The following is an 18,794-nucleotide window of genomic DNA, read 5'->3' as shown; positions in this document are numbered from 1 at the left end:
TCTGCATGGTGTTTCTGGTTCAGCGGCTTGATCTCCCAAAAGCCTTTTCCTGGATAATCCTGCTGCTGCTGGAGAAGAGTTGCTGGACATAAGCAGGGTCACCTTAAGGGGAGTATGTATGTCTCCTGGGTGTATACTTTTCCTTTTTTTTTCTCCCCAATTGCACCCTGTCCAATTACCCCACTCTTCCGAGCCGTCCCGGTCGCTGCTCCACCCCCTCTGCTGACCCGGGGAGGGCTGCAGACTACCACATGCCTCCTCCGATACACGTGGAGTCGCCAGCCGCTTCTTTTCACCTGACAGTGAGGAGTTTCGCCAGCGGGGACGTAGCACGTGGGAGGATCACGCTATTCGCCCCAGCCTACCAGAGGAGGCGCTAGTGCAGCGACCAGGACACGTACCCACATCCGGCTTCCCACCCGCAGACACGGCCAATGGTGTCTGTAGGGACGCCCCACCAAGCCGGCGGTAACCCGTGTTGGTAGGCAACGGAATACACCGCCACACTACCCGGACGCCCCACTTTTACTTTTCTGAACCCCAACTGGGAGTTTCTTTGAGGGGGAAATTTAATATAGCCACCCGGCAAACGGTTGTACAATTTTGCTTCTATGGGTCAATATGTTCCCGGTGCCGGCCGGTTTTAGCGGGTAACAAACCCTCATTTTGAGGTCCTGCTGAATTTGGGGGATCAGAAGCTAACGTTCTGCACTGTACCTCAGTGGAACAAGTCCTGATCCTTGACGCACAGGATACATTGTGTCAGGACTGATGCTGGTATATTCAGCTTATTGTCTGTGTTGCCAGCACCAAAGCAAGAGCTATTTGAGACGTCGGACTGAAGCGTGTTTCATTGGCTAATCGAGGCCGGGACAATGCGGCGGCGTCTAACCGCGGGGACCGGCAGATGGAGATGGGTCAGGGGAGGTCACACCAGGGAGACCGCAAGCCCCAGGATTATGGAGTGAGGAGTTAGAAGGGGGTCTGACGGGGAGACAATGGACACCCCCCCCCACCCCCCACTCTGCAAGATGCCAACACACCCCCGCATCCCCGGTCGCGGATTCCCCATCTGTTATTCATTCCCCCGCAGTGGTTTTGTCAGACAATGGCGCGGCCGTGCTAGCGGAGGGCAGGGACCCCAAGGGTCACGCCTCCTCCTCGCCCTTTCATTTGCACGCGCAACAGACGCTGGCTCTTTGAGCAGCTGTCCGAGGCCCCAATAGCTCCTTTATGCCTGGGTTTTGATTGTCACGTGTTACAAATCCAGCTTCTCCGGAAACCGCCTTCAGGAAGAGCGGCCGGTCGTGTTGCGCAGTGGTGCACGCGCTATTCTGAGGGTTTCACGACGTCTCCGCGGTAATCGCCTTTCAAGGGTTGCACAGTGTGAGGCAGGAGCCTCCGGTTGGTTTCGGAGGAGGCCAACCGGCCGCTCGGCTCCCTGCTCCGGCGGAGGTCGTTCTGTCTCCTCGGAGAGACGGTCTTGCGTCCCTGCGAGTGCGCCACGCATTTGAATTCGCTTCTTTTATAAGCGCCGTTGACCACTGACCCCTCCCGGGGGCCTGTGCCGGCACAATGGCCCCTCTTTGTGCTTTTTGTCATCCCCTGCACCCACCCACCTCCCCCCCCCCCCGCTGCACCCGTTATCAACCTTAGCTAATTGAAAAAAAAAAAAAACTGTTTGCTTCTGTGAACTGCTGACTGCCACATGAGCGAGTGGGCTGCCCCCGCCTGCAGGTCTGAATGTGCAAATGTTGCGTTCTTGCAGGTTTTGGGTAGTCGTCGTTGCACACGAAGGCTACACGGAATAGGGTGGCGTTAGTGGACCGATTGGTTTTGTTTGGGTCGAAGTCGTCGGGGCTCTCGTTGGCTCTTGGCTATCTCGTAATTTGCGCTGTTTGTCCTCTTTGTGTTGTTCTCCGCAGCGCTGGAACGCTCACGAAGCCGGCACCGAAGAGTACGAGGCAGAAGGTACGGCGAGGATCGAAACGCCCCCCCCACCCCCACCCCCACAAAATTCACCCTAGCACCGTCTGCCCACAATGCATTGACTGTATTTTTTTTTTTGTTCTCCCGCCATGCCCAGGCCAGTTGCACCTCTGGAACCCGGACGAGCCCAGCACCCCCCGGGGGTCCGTGGCGCTGCCGTCGGTCTGCTCGGAGGAACGGCTCCGCGAAGCCTGCAGGGACCTGGGGCTGCCGTGGGACGGTTGCGCTGAACGCCGCCAGCTCGTCGCCCTGTGTGACCAGCTGGGTCTGGAGGTGAGTCGCAGAGGGACGAGGACGGCGGCGACGGTCCGGCTGCGCCGCTGTGTGCGCTCGGTACCGAAGAAAGCGGTCGTTCTCTTAAACTGTCAAGTTCTGTCAAGTTCTGCTCGATGGCGTTGTTCTGTTGTTCGTCTTGTGCGCTTCCCACCAAGTCCACCTCCTGGTGTGGATAAACCTGATGGAACCTCGTCAGGGCTGTCCACACATGTGTCTAGATGTCTGTCAGAGGCCCGTTGTGTGTTTTCTGTGTTTTAAAAACACGGCGACTTTGAAAAACTGTTTCTGCGACGCACATTCTCCATGCCAACTTCTTTTCATGGCACAAACGCACCTTCAGGGTGGACGGAGGGTGATGCGGTTTTTGAGCTGGGTGGGGGTCTCGCCACCTCTAACTTGGTTTTCCAGATCTGATAGATGTGCATGTGTGTGTGTGTGTGACTGCAGTTACATAAGTCCTGATGTAATGGAAAGATAAAAGCTGCATTAAAACATCTGACGTGAGGGGCGTCCGGCTGGCGTGGCGGTCACGGGGAACGCCGGTTCGAGTCCCCGTGTTGCCTCCGGCTCGGCCGGGCGTCCCTACAGACACAATTGGCCGTGTCTGCGGGTGGGAAGCCGGATGGGGGGGTGTGTCGTGGTCTCTGCACTAGCGCCTCCTCTGGTCAGTCAGGGCACCTTTTCATGGGGGAGGGGGAACTGGGGGGGAATAGCGGGATCCTCCCACGCGCTACGTCCCCCTGGCGAAACTCCTCACCGTCAGGTGAAAAGAAGCGGCTGGCGACTCCACATGTGCCGGAGGAGGCATGTGGTAGTCTGCAGCCCTCCCCGGGTCGGCAGAGGTGGTGGAGCAGCGACCGGGACGGCTCGGGAGAGTGGAGTAATTGGCTGGATACAGCTGGGAAGACAGGGGGTGGGGGGGGGGTCTGAAGTGTGTGGGGGGTTAAGAAGGCCGGTCCCTGGAGAGACATTGCAGCTATGTATGTGGAGGCAGTTGGTCCGTTTAGCAGATCCCAACTCCACAGCTTTGCCAAACACACACAAGTCCACTATGTGTGAGCCCATGACCCAGACCACACGCTCCACCCTCCTGTTACAGGTCTTCCCAGAAACCACAGATACAGTACTGTCCGGTCCAGCAGGACCCACTTCAGCAGAAATGTTGTTCCCTCCGCTACAAGAACGCTAACATCTACTCCCACGCACCACCCTCGTGACTACAACCCCCTTCTGGCATGTTTATGTTGCTGTGAGTTATGGCTTCATGTGGGGGTAAATCCTGTTTGTTTCTTGTTTTGCTCTTTTAGCACAGGGGGGATCTTCTCCAGAGTGTGAGTGGCGGGGGTGTAGTAAACATCCAGGAGTTTGTGTCCATGCTGGCGAGCCAAACCAAACCCCCGACACCGTCCGCCTCCACGCCGTACAGGCAGCTGAAGAGACACCACTCCACACAGGCAGGCTCTTTGGCTTCATCTTCTCCACCCTTAGCAAAGCCGCATCACACCCTTCTGCACGTTTGTCAAAGCGTTCCAGAACAGGCTTGGTCGATGTACGCTCTCATCTCGCATCCAGAGCCGTCACAATATTTGACTTTCACTCCATGATTGTCGTGGCCCAAAAAAAATCTATAGGGATTTTTTTTTAAAAATGATGCTAACAGTCAAATTCCTCTTTAACTTGGTTTATTGTGCCTGTTTTGTCTTTTATTTTTTACTTTTTCGGCAAATGAATTGCACCCAAAATACGAGTGTAAGGAGGTGGAGAGAGAGTCTGTAACCATAAATCGGGAACAATTTATTGTCGTTTCTCCGTTCCCCCCCCCCCAGCCCGCAGCAGTGCAACACGAAAGACGAAAACGCACATCCCAAATTTCCCAAAAACGACGCCACCAAAAACATACAAAAACAGAGAGAACAAACTACTACTACTACTACTATGTTCGGCTGCTCCCGCTAGGGGGCGCCACAGCGGATCATCCGTTTCCATCTCTTCCTGTCCTCTGCATCTTCCTCTGTCACAGCAGCCACCTGCATGTCCTCTCTCACCACATCCATAAACCTCCTCTTTGGCCTTCCTCTTCTCCTCTTCCTGTGTGTATGTGTGTGTGTGTGTGTGTGTATGTTCATCGCTCAGAAAATAGAGCAACAAAAAAAACCCACTTACACAACACAACACAGTCCACTCAGTGCAACACAGTCCAAAAATGTCACTGTCCAGAGAACAAACGCCAGCCAGGATGACTGTCAGAACTGCCGGTCTAAATGGGCTAGCAGTTAGCTTAGCCTGCCCTGCTTCTGTGTCGGCACCAACACAAGACGCAGCAGACCAAACTCTCCCAGCCGATCCAACGCCGGCTCTCCCAGACACCTTCGACACCCCACCCCCCCGCGCTCCACATGACGACACTAAAACAGTCAAACGCTAGGCGAGGCCGCCGTCAGACCCCCGTCGGTGTTACCAGAACTGCCGGTCTGCATGGGCTAGCAGTTAGCTTAGCCTGTCCACTTCCATGTGCTGTCAGACTGCCCTCGGTGTTACCTCTTCAGGTGCAACTCTAGGCGGGGCCCTGGTCCCCAGGCCCACAGGACGACCAAGCTCTCCCAGCTGATCCAGCGCCAGCTCTCCCAGCCATCAAACAAGGACAAAACAAACTTAGATGTGGACAAAGACACTACATGGACGGTGCTGGGTGAGGCCGCCGCAAATGTAGGTTCGCGCCACCATTGTCCCACTTCCCATAACTGTACAAAAGTGATCAAAAAGACCAATTACACTTAATGGATAATGAAAAGGCAGCCAGATGAACTGATAAACAAAAGATCCACAAGGCCAAACATCTGTCATCAATACAATGTCACCCGAAACAAATCCACTTGCAGGGAGCAGGGAACAGAGAGTTTGTGTGAGACCACAGGCTGACAACTAACCACTCTGATATACTGGGATCTAATGTCCAGACCAGGTCCTTAGATCATTTTTTTCATGACATGATATTTGCGGCAGTAGTAGCCACACACACTGTGGTAGTAGCTAGCCAGCTAGCTAGCTAGCTACTACCACAGTAGGTCAAACCGCTATGCTATATACCAGGTTTATACTTGGTCAAACCGCTATGCTAGCTAGTCTGAGTCAATGTCAAACCCCACAAAGGATACTCGCATTCAGAAAACACAAGATCTCTGGTTATTTTTTTACAACACAAACCAATTTACAATTAATTGCAAGGCAGGGAAATAAAAGACTCAATTCAAATAAACTCGACCACACCATCAGTCAATTTTCAAAGGTTATATTAGAGCAAAATGGAAGTAAAAAAAATTTCCATATAGTTCAGTTTATAAAGTAAAGTAAATATATTTCGGTTCAGGATTTCCTGGTTATCCAACAAACAAAACTCAAAACAAGTTAGTATTCCAAACCGCGGTTCAGTTCCGTTAACTCACAAACAAAAATCCCCAAACCCACAAAGCTTAAGTCAAAGGCGGCGCAGTGGTTAGCACTCTCGCCTCACAGCAAGAAGGCCCTGAGTTCGAAATCCGGGGTAGTCCAACCTTGGGGGTCGTCCCATTCCCTTTCTGTGTGGAGTTTGCGTGCTCTCCCCGAGTCTGCGGTGGGTTTTCTCCAGGTGCTCCGGTTTCCCCCACCATCGAAAAGACATGCATATCAGGGTCTGTGCCCCTGACTGAGGCATGGCAACGTGAACTGGAGTTGGTCGAGCGGCTTCCCACTGCTCCTAAGCTACACAGCAACAAAAACAAATGGTCACCTGGCTTTTGCCAACTCACGGCTACCATGGTGAGTGACTATTGAGCTGTTGTCGAGTCTCCGGAGATGTTTAGCTGCTGGATCCTCGACGGATTCCTTGGGAAAATGAGAAGAGGTGATTTTTCATGGGGACACTTGCAAGGCACTCTGTACATATTCGCGTAAGTATTCAGCCCCCTTGACAGTCATCACTAATTTCTGGATTATAAAAGATACTCACACATCTGTCCCTGAACAATATTACTTTTGTGAACCCATAAGCTCTAACAGCATGTTGCCAAAGCCTAAATAAGTTGTGTTTCGCTGACTTTTTATGAGTCTTTTCTTGTCCGTGCCTATATTCCGGTCAGCTCCTGTCCTCCTATGCTGTGGTTCTTTTTGCACTTGTACCATCTTCCTCTTGTCGTTTCTGTCCATTCTCTTAGCAGCTCCGGCGTACGACAGTCCCGTTTCTGCTGTCATCTGTTTCACTTGCACAGTGCTGACCCCGTATCATGGTTTCCCTTGCTGTGCCGGTGTTTCGTGAAGTTCAGCTTCCCACATCTCCCACATCTTCTGACTCCATTGCATACTGCAGCAACATGTCCATGTTCTTCATAGCAAAAACATCTGAGAGGAGCTCTTTCATAGGGCCTCACCCTGTAACTCCTACACTCAAGGTCCACTCTTTCCGGCAATTCCCCTTCAATAGTCAAACACAGAATTATTGTCCTCCTATTCCCCTTCACGGGATCTCGTCATTCTTCTTGCCTCACACACACCTGCACCATCCCGAAATGGCTCGGCCCCTGCAGACTTTCCCTACAACTTTACATCATGTGGGTCCTTGAAAATCCCGTCCTCTCTTGTCACGGCATTCACCCCAACGAGATACGTCTCCTCTGTGCTCAATGGCTGACTAGAATCTCTTGAGCAATTTGATGTATTTTTTTTCCCCTTGTCTTGCTTTCAAAACCTCGTGTGCTCATTTTAATTTCCAATTTCGCGTTCTGATTCCGATACCATTTCCCGTTCAGGGAAACCGTCGAGCCCAGCCCAGCCACCATACTGATTTGTGCGACTCGTCACAAAGGAACGTAAGGAATATGGATATTAATATGGAGCTGTCATCTTGATTTATTTTGTTTTAGAGCAACTGAATAATGCACTTAATGAAGTGGTTATTTTGTGTGTATACATCCCAAAATGAATATATACCCTATTGCAAAAGCACAGTTAATGGCTGTATAAATCTTCTAATTTCAGATTTTCATCTTTAATTCATCATTTTAGGCTGCTGTCAGTATAAAGACACCTGATTTCTTTGTGAGCTTCCACTGCTGATATTGATAGATGAGGCCAACTAAGGTGAAAAAATTTTGTCCCACAAACCCTCCAAATAAATTAAAAAAAATTTTCTACGACTACTACTTTCAGCTGCTCCCGTTAGGGGGCGCCACAGCGGATCATCTGTTTCCATCTCTTCCTGTCCTCTGCATCTTCCTCTGTCACACCAGCCACCTGCATGTCCTCCCTCACCACATCCATAAACCTCCTCTTTGGCCTTCCTCTTCTCCTCTTCCCTGGCAGCTCCATATTCAGCATCCTTCTCCCAGTATACCCAGCATCTCTCCTCCACACATGTCCAAGCCATCTCAGTCTTGCCTCTCTTGCTTTGTCTCCAAACCATCCAACCTGAGCTGTCCCCCTAATATACTCGTTCCTAATCCTGTCCTTCTTCATCACTCCCAATGAAAATCTTATCATCTTCACCTCTGCCACCTCCGGCTCCACCTCCTGTCTTGTCATCAGTGCCACTGTCTCCAAACCATATAACATAAATAAACAAATAATATATAACATAAATAAACATTTATATAAATAAATGAAAATTATAAATAAAATTAAAAATGTGTAAATAAATAATTTTATAAATTAATTAAAATTTATTAAAAAAATACATAACTAAAAAGGTTCTTTATATACAAACGAATAAATAGATAAATCATTAGAATAAATAAATAAATCACTGTGCTTAAAAAAAATCACATCAGCACCTTATTTGCATTTACACAGTCCTGTTTTCTATCCTCAATGTGTCTTCTGCTCCGGATTTAGTTTAACATTATATATAATTATAAGCCGTAACAAATATATTATGATAAGTGATTCTTGTCCTTACAGCCTTTTGATGAGGCTGGTCGCAGGATAGCTACACCTTCTGTCATGACCAGCACCATCGGGATGCGTCTCTTCTCCGCACTTGATGACGGGACCGGCTGCACTCCGGTTGAATACATCCTGGATGCCTGGATGGAGGAAGGCATTGAAAATAGCACCGAAATCCTGCAGGTATCACATTTTTCCTGCTCAACTTTTTCATCTAGGAATTTTGTGATCCCACAGCCCAAAAACACGCTGATTAGCTCAACTGGAGACTCTAACTTGACTAGAGGTATAAATGGTTGTGTTATTTTGTGTGGGCCCTGTGTTGGACTTCCAACCTGTCCAGCGTGTCTCCCTGCCTTGAATGCTGTAATTTTATTCATTTTGCATATTTAAAAATGATAAAACACAGGAGGGGAGGGGGTTGTTGTTTGATAACAACAAAAATCTCGATCAAAATGATGAAACAACCTTCATTTTGTTTGCTTGGCTTTTTGCTCTTAGGCTTTGGATTTCAGCCTGAACGGTAAACTGAACCTCAGTGAGCTCACCATGGCTCTGGAGAACGAGCTGCTGGTTACCAAGAATGGCATTCACCAAGCGGCTCTTGCAAGCTTCAAAGCTGAGATCAGACATCTCTTGTGAGTACGCCTGCTAGCTACCATACAACGGGCGTCACAGCCACGATGTACACACCCACTCCATGAACTCGGATGAGCTAAATTTGTATTTATTGACCTAGTATTGGGTGCAGCATGGTGGCTGAGCAGTAAGTGCTGTTTTGCCACTGTTGCCTTGTTCAGTCAATGCCCTTTGGGTATGTTCTGCCCTTGTGCACATGGCTTTTGTCGGGGTACCTCATAGGCTTGGGCAATTGGACGATTATATTGGTAATCGGTGATTGGCTATATCCAATTGGCGGTTGTTTTTTTTGGGGGGCGATTATTTTTGTGCAGTTTTTGTCCTTGGTAAAGTAAAGGTTTACCTCCTCGAGAATTCAACTTGGTAAATGATTAACCCATGAAACACAGCTCAAAGCGTGCGTGAATAGCACCTGGCAGTTGGAGTTGGGCCATATGCACGTTCTTGTTGCTCTGATTTCTGATGAGTCTCTCACAAGACAGGGCGGCGACTACAGGACGGTCAAGCCGTCTTTAGTGGTTGCTGCCCGATCGATAGCGCTGAAAAGCAACGTCACTTCATAAATCATATTTGACAACTAGACCAAAAACTTCATTTAACAGCACAGTTGCGTTATCCCCCCCTGTGAGGCTGCAAGCTGAGGCGTCCTCCTCTGACGCCATCGGACTTTTCTTTCCCCAAATCGTGTCGAACAGCTGTTCGGCCTGTCGTTACAGTTCATTGCTTAGCAAAAATCTCAAGGTGATTTATTTTGTCTCATTGAAGAAGAGTCGCCTACGGGCTGTAACGTTTCAGTAAAATTAGATTTTCACATTAACGCTCTTGCAAATTGGTAGTGTTAGGATCCTTTTCTGGCACTACTCGTTTACAAAGACGGCAAATCACTTCATTTAGGTCATTCGCCTTGCTGGTTGCATTCGGTTTAAAACCAAAATAATCCCAAATAGGGGATTTTGTATTATTTTTTGCAACGAGCTCTTCCATGATTGTATTCACTACAGTGTGCAGAGAGGGGTCAGCAATGGCCGATTGTTGGGCTGATGATGGCCGGTAAGAAAATTGTGACATATTGCTCAACCCTAGTACCTCATGTTTCATTTCTCATTACATGTAAGATGAGTTGGAGACTCTTAATTGCCACTTGGTACTGGTGATATGTCCAGGGCATCTTCCCTGTCTCCCTGCTGCCCAGGGCCTGCTGGGATAGATTACAGCCCCATCTGACTCTGAATTAGATTAAGGATGGATAGATTGATGAATGGGTTTAGAGACTGTCTGTGAATGAATGAATGTCTTGGAATTGATATTTAAACAAAATATATTTCAAAACTGGAGCTCCAGGTGTTTGAGGCTGCATCTACAGACCTGGACGAAGGTACAGATACTGTGACCTCTTATATCAGCTTTTGTAAGGACGTGTGTGCCCATCAAAACCTTCTGTACCTTTAACAACAATAAGCTCTGGTTCACAGCAAAACCCAGGCAGCTTTGTCGGGCCAAAGAGGAAGCCTACGGGAGTAGAGAAGGATCCGGTATAACAAGGCCAGAAATACACCCACAAAGGAGATCATAGCAGCAAAAAGATGCTACTCTAAAAAGTTGGAAAAACAAGTTTTCTGCCAATGACCCAGTATCAGTCTGGAGTGGTCTGAAAGACGTTACCAACTACAGGAGACCCCCCACACACACTGCAGGGAACCATCAACTGGCTGACGACCTAAATGGGTTTTACTGCAGGTTTGAAAAGCAAACTTTCACACCCCTCACCCGCTCCAGCCACAATCCTCAACCAGCTGCACTCCCTGCCACTCCCCCCCTCCCCACTGAACCCCACGCACACTCAGGAAATGTGTTGACGACGTGCGTCAGCTCTTCCAGAGACGGAAGATCAGGGAGGCACCAGACCCGGAAGGCGTGTCACCCTCCTATCTTAAAGTCTGTGCTGACCAGCTGGCCCCCATTTTCACGCTGCTCTTCAACAGATCACTGGAGCTGTGTGAAGTCCCCCCTGCTTCAAGAGCTCCACTGTCATCCCAGTCCCCAAGAAACCCTGTATCACAGGATTAAATGACTACAGGCCCTAGCGTCTGTGGCCATAAAATCCTTCGAGAGACTGGTGTTAGTTCACCTGAAGTGAAATCACAGGCCCCCTGTTCGACCCCCTGCAGTTTGCCTACCAAGCAAACAGGTCAGTTGAGGATGCAGTCAACATGGGATTGCACTACATCTTCCAACACCTTGACTCCCCAGGGACATACGCAAGGGTCCTGTTTGTGGACTTCAGCTCAGCATTCAACACCATTGTGCCAGATATCCTCCACTCCAAACTCACCCAGCTCACTGTACCACCCCCATCTGCCAGTGGATTAAACACTTCCTGACAGACAGGATGCGGCTGATGAGGCTGGGGAAAATTACATCCAGCAATTGGACAATCAGCACTGGCGTCCCCCAGGGATGTGTGCTCTCCCCTCTACTCTTCTCCCTCTACACAAATGACTGCACCTCAGGAGACCCACCCATCTGTTAAACTCCTGAAGTTTGCGGACAACACAGTCGTCATTGGCCTCATCTGGGATGGTGACGAGTCTGCATATAGACGGGAGGTTGATCAGCTAGCCCTCTGGTGTGGCCATAACAACCTGGAGCTGAACACGCTCAAAACGGTGGAGCCGACAGGGGACTTCAGGAGGAGCACCCCTAACACTGCCCCCCCCACACACACACCATACTCAACAGCACGGTATCTACGGTGAAAATCTATAGATTTCTGGGTTCCACAATCTCCCAGGACCTAAGGTGGACATCCAACATAGACACATCAAAAAGGCCCAGCAGAGGATGTACTTTCTCCACGAGCTCAAGAGATTCAACCTGCCTCAGGAACTGCTAATTCAGTTCTACACTGCAATAATCCAGTCTGGCCTCTGCACATCCATCACTGTCTGGCTTGGATCGGCCACCAAACAGGACAGGGACAGACTACAATGGACAGTTAGGTCTGCAGAGAAAATCATTGGTGCCAACGTGCCCTCCATTCAGGACTTGTACACCTCCGGACTCAGGAAACGGGCAGGCAACACCACTGCAGACCCATCACACCCTGGTCACAACCTGTTCCAACTCCTCCTCCCCTCTGGCAGGCGCTACAGAGCACTGTACCCCAAAAGTTCTAAGGGTGCACCGATACCACTTTTTTCCAGACCAAGTACAAGTACTTACATTTGAGTACTTGCCGATACCGAGTACCGATGCCATTACACTTCTTACAATTACTTTGAAAATGTGTTTTATTTTCATCAGACACTGTTCATTCTGACTGTAACAAACTGTCGTTGCTGACATTTGAACATTCAGCCTTAAGTTTTTCTTAAACATGGCGTTGCCACACGTTTCACTAAAATATAGCCACACTTTTTAGTGTAACAAATTGTCGTTACTGACATTTTAACATTCAACTGCATGTCTCAGCTGTTCTGTCCACCGCCCGCGGGTTGTCTCGTGACATGTCCCCTCGCTTCTCCGGCCGTGGGCTGTCATTCAAATGAACACCTAACACTGTCAATAAATCCACCCATGTTGTATATACTGTAATGTACATTGCACGTATGCTGGTACACTCTGTCATGTCCACCTACCTCAGGCATGTGTGTAAGTAACCTGCTAACTTCTATTTCAGCATCTCTGATATATTCTCTATACTATTGCAACTTATCACCTCTTATTTCGTCTGTATGTAGTCAACCCTTGTGTGTATATCTGAAGATTGTTGTGTTGTAGTGTTGTTATTCTATGTCAAGTACACTGAGAGAGCCACGAAACCGGAATCATTCCATGTTTGTGCAAATTACATGGCCAATAAACATGGTGCTGATTCTGATATTTGCAAACTGCTTTGCACCTCTGGGTAGTTTCCATATTTCCTGGCACCTGGCCAGTTTATAGATGTCTATAAGCAATGTCTTCAAATTCATATTGCAAATAACCTTCATTTTTGTTGTCAGTGAACGGGTGGAACAAGAGCTCGGGGAGAAAGAGAGAATCCGTTGTGACCTGGAGAAAGCGGAGAAGCTGAAGAGCCAACTGGCGACCGAGGTGGACGAGCATCACTCCGCCATTGAGCACATGAATAATCTCAATCTCAGGTAACTCCTCCATCACCTAAACCCAGTTATCCTTAGACTTCCACACTCCCCGTCACTTTGGACAGTCGACCCCAAGTATTCAAACTCATATGCCTTCGTCACCTCTTGTGTGTTGTGTACTCGGTGTCTATTGGTCATGGCATAACAGCTTACAAGACAAATGTCCAACTGGAACCACGAAAGTGGATTGTAGCTTGTGGTGCTGTGTGTTACCAAATACACTCGCTCTTGAGCAGGAGGCTCGAGCAGGAGCACAAGGAGAAGCTGGCAGCAGTGAGGTCTGAGCTGATCCAGGAGGTGGAGCAGATCCAGCAGCAGGCCGGCCTCCATCGCGAGGAGCTGGAGGCCGAGATCAAAAAGATCAGGGACGATGAGTCTTTTCTCAGAGACCACCTCTCCATATCTGTGAAGGTAGGAGAAGGGTGCACACACACACACAAGCTCAGGTCGCACATCTTTAAGTCTGTTCTGTCTTTGTTCCCCACATATTTTGCTAATTTACTGTAAACAATTGATCAGATCCAGACAGGTTATGCTACTTTTTGCTTTTCTGCTCATGCTCACTTATTTATTTTTTTCCTCATCTCTTCCTTTCTTAACACTAGAACAGCCAAGGCAGTAATCTGGACCGTTTCGGATTTTCTAAGCTTAATAACTTTGTGGGGGGGGGGGGGATACAGACCTGCCGCTCCCCGAGTGCCCCCAAAATTTGATATATTTGCATTAAAATCAGTTTTAGATCAATCGCACAACAAAAAGTTATAAGCTCTACCTAAAACGACCATGAGCGGTCAACATGACCGTCTCGTAATTTGCGCGTGGTCGTGCGCATCGTGTCGCTACTTGTGACGTGTGTTGGTGGCGTCATTTCCTTCGTGAAGTTCGTTGCTCTGTCCTAGAGACACACTAGCATTCTCCAGTGCAGAGTAATAGTCGACACTTGATTTTTGATTATTGCCAACATGTCTGGGGTACAGACGCACCATGACTGCCACCGAGGCGCTGCAGTATTTACAGATGTTGGAGAGCGGCCATTTTAAATTGTTTGAAAAATAGTATTAAAGTTGCTAAAATTTCATAACAGACATATTAACATATGTAATGCATTAATATCTCAGCTGGGTATTTATCTTGACAGAATACAGAGTTTAAAAACCGGCGGTCATGTTGACCGCCCCCTGGTGGTTTTAGGTAGGAGTGGAATCCCGGTCGTTCCGGTGTTAACCCTTTTGACCTGTTTTCATTCTCCTTAGCTTGTAAAACAAAATGTGCTGCTTTGTGAAATATGCTATGTTAATAAAGTTTGACATGCCTTTATATATTTTATTTATATATTTCTGTCCTTTGATAGTCTATAAAAACATTTTTCTCAATTGAAGATGAGCTTGATTGTCATCACACTTTTTTTTTCTTTTCGACGTAATGATCGGCTCTTTGCTTAACTCAGTTTGTCGTTTGCTGCGTCTCTTAGGAAAACAGACGTCTTGAGTTGGAGTTGTTCGACAGCACGGAGAAATTGGTGGAGGCACAAAGTCAAGTCGCCGAACTCCAGACGAGTCTGGATAACATTCTCAGAGAAAAGGTACAAAGACGTGACGTGCCTGTTCTCTAAGCCGAGAGGGAAACCAGATTCACGGCTTCACAGTGTGTTGTGCACAAAATGTCGTGTTGTGTTTTTGTACTCGACCCATGCTGAACCTTGGTTCTTGGTCACCTTTCGAGTGAACGGGATTTAGGTAGTTTTTTGAAAACGCTGATGAACTCGTCCGTTGTTCATGACTTGAGGTAAAAGCATCGGCGACAAGCCTGAATTGTTAATAAACTTCTTTTCTCCAGTTTGGAGACTTGGACCCTGGCAGTGCGGACTTCTTCAACCAAGAGGAACGTATCAAGCAGCTACATAGCAGCTATGAGGCACAGTGCAGGGTAACCCAAGTTGAATTATTTAAACACCTCATTGTTATTAGTGGAATATTATCATTACACTTATTTGTATGCATTTAAAAACTTGATACCCTTCTCCCTGAGGGATAATTCATGTAGACTTCATGCACAGCTGGATATCGCCTAAAAGGGCACATAAATTTACTAAGAATAAGGGACTCTTTAAGTATGCGCCATGAATTCATATGCTCATTCGGCAGGAGTTGCAAGATCGGGTTGATGAGCTGCAGTCGGAGCTGCAGGAGTTTCACAGCCTTGGCCGCGTTCCTCAACATGTTGGTAAACCCCTCTCTGAGGAGCTGGAGAGCAAGAGCCCCGGTATGGAATCCGATCCAGGTAGGCATCGATGGCGCATGTGTCCATGCAAATGCTAAGCCAGTTTTTTGTGACGTTTTTAAGTTGAAGAAATTCAAATGTGAGCATGTTGCACTTCCACTGGATCGTCTTGTTTTAAGCGACAAGATAAATTCTTGGGGTGCAGGACTACGTCATAAAACACATTCAACTTAAAGTCTGTAAAGTTTCTCGGCAAGATTCAACTGCCAATGGAGTAATTAAAGAAAAAAGACCCATTTCCATCAGCGTTGTGCAATATTTTCCCCCCACGTAACCACATCAAGCAGGAGTAAAATCTGTTTTCAGTAATCGGGAGTTTTTGTTCGTTACTTCTAAATTCACATTAGAAATACTATGATGTGTCCGGGTAGTGTTGCGTTTTATTTCATTGCCTACCAACATGGGGATCGGCGGTTCAAATCCCTGTGTTACCTCTGGGTTGGTCGGGCGTCCCTACAGATACAACTGACCATGTCTGCGGGTGGGAAGCCAGATGTGGGTATGTGTCCTGGTCGCTGCACTAGCGCCTCCTCTGGCTGGTCGGTCGGGATGCCTGTTCAGGGGGGGGGGGAAGGGAACTGGGGGGAATAGTGTGATCCTCCCACGTGCTACATCCCCCCGGCGAAACTCCTCACTGTCAGGTGAAAAGAAGCGGCTGGCGACTCCACATGTATTGGAGGAGTCATGTGGTAGTCTACAGCCCCCCCCCCCGGATCAGCAGAGGGGGTGGAGCAGCGACCGGGACAGCTCGGAAGGGTGGGGTAATTGGCCGTATACAATTGGGGAGAAAAGGAGGGGGGAGGAATACTATGATGGAAAGATGGCTACTGGTGTCTAGTCAGTTGCCATCAATGACAATGAGAATGTACCTCTAAACACAACATACTTATTTGACTAGATAATAACCTTCAACTGACTATTGGATAAGAAACTAATGAAATTATCTAGTTAAGTGTTTGGAATGAAGACCTCTAATAATCTGCCGTCGTGGCCCAAGAGTGTGAAGACCACTGATTTACTCTTCAAATTATACATACTAAAACTAAATACTCAAAGAAATCACAGGGAACCTACTGTATGCCTCCTATGACTCATGAGAACTCTTCGCCGCACGGAGCATAAAAAATAGACCAAATTGTGTCAAATATTACTGGCTAACAGTTTGAAGTTTTAATCGAAGGTGGGTTTTTCATTTATTTACTTTTCAGGTCTTGGCTCAGAGGAGGGGCAGCCATTCAACATGAGCCTGGAGGCGGAGATGATGCTGGAGCACCTGAAAGAGCAGCACCTTCAACAGATAGAGATTTTAAGAACTCAGCTGGAGAACAAGGTCCAGTGGGCAGAATTTCTAACAGATATGCTGCTTAATGATAAAAACTATTGAACCAGTGTTCATAGCCTCATAGTCAAGACCACTCAAGGTGAGACCAAGTACATATCAAGTCTTAAGTTGGGCAAGGTCCAAGTTGGCAGAGACCAACGTTTATCAAAACGTTAAAGTGACAAGTTCAACTCAAGACCAATGGTACCAAAACTTATGTAAAGAATGACACTAGAATAGTGTAAGTCCAATTAAAGACCATGAATGTAACTGTAGTTGTTTGCCATTGTAGCAGATGTCAAAATTTCCCTTCACTAATATTTATTTAGGCTTTTGTTTTTCATCTGCCAAGGAAGGAATGTTACAGATTCCAATTTTCCAGTGTTTCAGAGATAACAATGATGAAGATAAAGAAACAAATTAGACTGTACTTTATTGAACTCATTAGGCAAAATGTGATATTGGTTTAAAAAAAAAAGAAGAAAAAACACTTGCCCAGTCTTGAAAAATCTTCATTGTCCAAGAATGAGTCATGTCTGAGTCATTACATTGTGAAGTTCAAGACAAAACATACCTTAAAAAAATGCATACTCAAGACAGAGTCCATACTTAAGTATAACCCTAGGTATATTTGCATTGAAAAGGTTTGAGAAAGTTCATCAATGCCAGGGGGTGATGTTAGTTTTTTTGGTTGGATGCTGCCTGAAGATTGCCAATTTCAAAATGCATTGCTCTGCACATTACAGCAAGCCATTTTTCGTTTTTCATTTTCTGCTCCATTATGCGCTTGTTATTTCGTGCTTGTTGAGCTTCATTAAAAGTTCATATATTGTATTAAGGGTTTTTTCAATCTTTTCATTTTGCGTAATTTTTGGGGAAATTATAAATTCAACAGTAAATAAAACCTGCAACCCCATCAAATATGTAAGACTCTGAAAATGTTATGTGACAGGCAGCTTGGTACTTGATAACAACCTCCTGTCCATTGACAACTGTTAAGCAAAGAGAACCTTTTCTGATTGGTTGGTTTCTGCTTCTATCAATACAGATAACTGAGTTTGACCAGATGACTGAACAGCAGAGGGTGTCCCACGAGGAACAGAAGGCTGCCATATCCCTCCAGTACCAGGAGGAGATCCAGGGTCTGACAGAGACGATGACCAGCATCCAGAACCATGCACAGGAGCTCCAGCATCAGTTAGAGGAGGTAGAGCTAGAGCACACCAATCTAGAGCTGAGGCAGGCAGGGGAGAGGGAAGAGCTCAAGTGTCAACAAGAGAAGGAAGTGGAAACCATCAGGCAACAACTGCTTGAGACCCACACCCATGCCACAGACCTGGAGGAGCAGCTGAAGACACTGAAAGCCCAGCATGCTGAGGCTGAATTGTGCCTATATACAGAGACAGGGGAGCTGAAGAAACACCATGCTCTGGAGCTGAAGACACTAGAGCAGAGGCACAAGGATCTGCTGGAAGAGGAGAGAATTAAGCTGCAGGAAGAGAGGGCTGAGTCTGAGCAGAGATTGTTAGAGAAATCGGAAACGGAGAAGGAGCAATTAAAACAAGACTTTGAAGATGACCTGAGGGCCAGACTAGAAGAAGCAAATAGGAGGTTTGAAGAAGAGCGTGAGGAGCTCACAAGGAAACTGGCTGAGGAGTGGCAGAAAGAGAAGGCCCAGTTGGATGAGCAGAGTAATGATTCCCTGCAGACAATGCTGGAAGAGGAGATGCTGAGACTAGTCAGGGAGCAGGAGGAGAGGGAGAGCAAGCTCAGGGAAGAGTGGGAGATAGAACGAGCGCAGCTTCAGGGGTGTCAGGAGGAAGCTGTGCTCACCAGACTAGTTGAGGAAAGGTTGAAACTACAAGAAGAACAGGAGCAGAGGGAGAGCAGGCTGAAGGAGGAGTGGGAGAGAGACAAACTGCAGCTGGAGGAGGATTATGAAGGGATGCTCCAGGACCGACTGAATGAGGAGAGGGACAAGCTTGACGCTGAGAAAGAGGATGTAGAGAGAAGATTCAAACAACTCATGGAGGAGGAGAAGACTCACCTTGAGGAGAGCCACAGGGAAGCCATGCAGGAGCTGACTGTCAAGCACAGTGAAGAGAGAGAAAGACTCGGCAGTGTGTTGGACAAATTACGGGATGACATCGCTGAGGAAAGGTGAGGCACTTAACTTGAGTGGTGCAGGGATTTTCTTTGTCTGAAAACACATACTACATACATCACTTAGA

At 47.6% G+C, this 18,794-nt stretch overlaps 1 protein-coding gene across 5 annotated transcripts in view; it reads left to right on the top strand.

Annotated features, from left to right (window-relative positions):
- Positions 1 to 18,794, top strand: part of nin (ninein (GSK3B interacting protein)) — a 52,641-nt gene that overhangs the window by 10,896 nt on the left and 22,951 nt on the right. For all 5 annotated transcript variants that reach the window (XM_056295953.1, XM_056295951.1, XM_056295950.1 and 2 more), the window contains exons 5-16: positions 1,926 to 1,971; positions 2,087 to 2,262; positions 3,573 to 3,719; positions 8,194 to 8,361; positions 8,680 to 8,816; positions 12,822 to 12,962; positions 13,199 to 13,373; positions 14,434 to 14,544; positions 14,799 to 14,888; positions 15,107 to 15,242; positions 16,451 to 16,572; positions 17,612 to 18,723. In XM_056295953.1, coding sequence (XP_056151928.1) covers positions 1,926 to 1,971; positions 2,087 to 2,262; positions 3,573 to 3,719; positions 8,194 to 8,361; positions 8,680 to 8,816; positions 12,822 to 12,962; positions 13,199 to 13,373; positions 14,434 to 14,544; positions 14,799 to 14,888; positions 15,107 to 15,242; positions 16,451 to 16,572; positions 17,612 to 18,723 — 2,561 coding nt within the window. The remainder of the gene's footprint in view (positions 1 to 1,925; positions 1,972 to 2,086; positions 2,263 to 3,572; positions 3,720 to 8,193; positions 8,362 to 8,679; positions 8,817 to 12,821; positions 12,963 to 13,198; positions 13,374 to 14,433; positions 14,545 to 14,798; positions 14,889 to 15,106; positions 15,243 to 16,450; positions 16,573 to 17,611; positions 18,724 to 18,794) is intronic.

Source organism: Lampris incognitus, chromosome 16 (assembly GCF_029633865.1).
Source record: "Lampris incognitus isolate fLamInc1 chromosome 16, fLamInc1.hap2, whole genome shotgun sequence".
Taxonomy (NCBI): Eukaryota; Metazoa; Chordata; class Actinopteri; order Lampriformes; family Lampridae; genus Lampris; species Lampris incognitus.
Note: the sequence above shows the minus strand (reverse complement) of the source record. Positions and strands in the feature narration are given on the sequence as shown.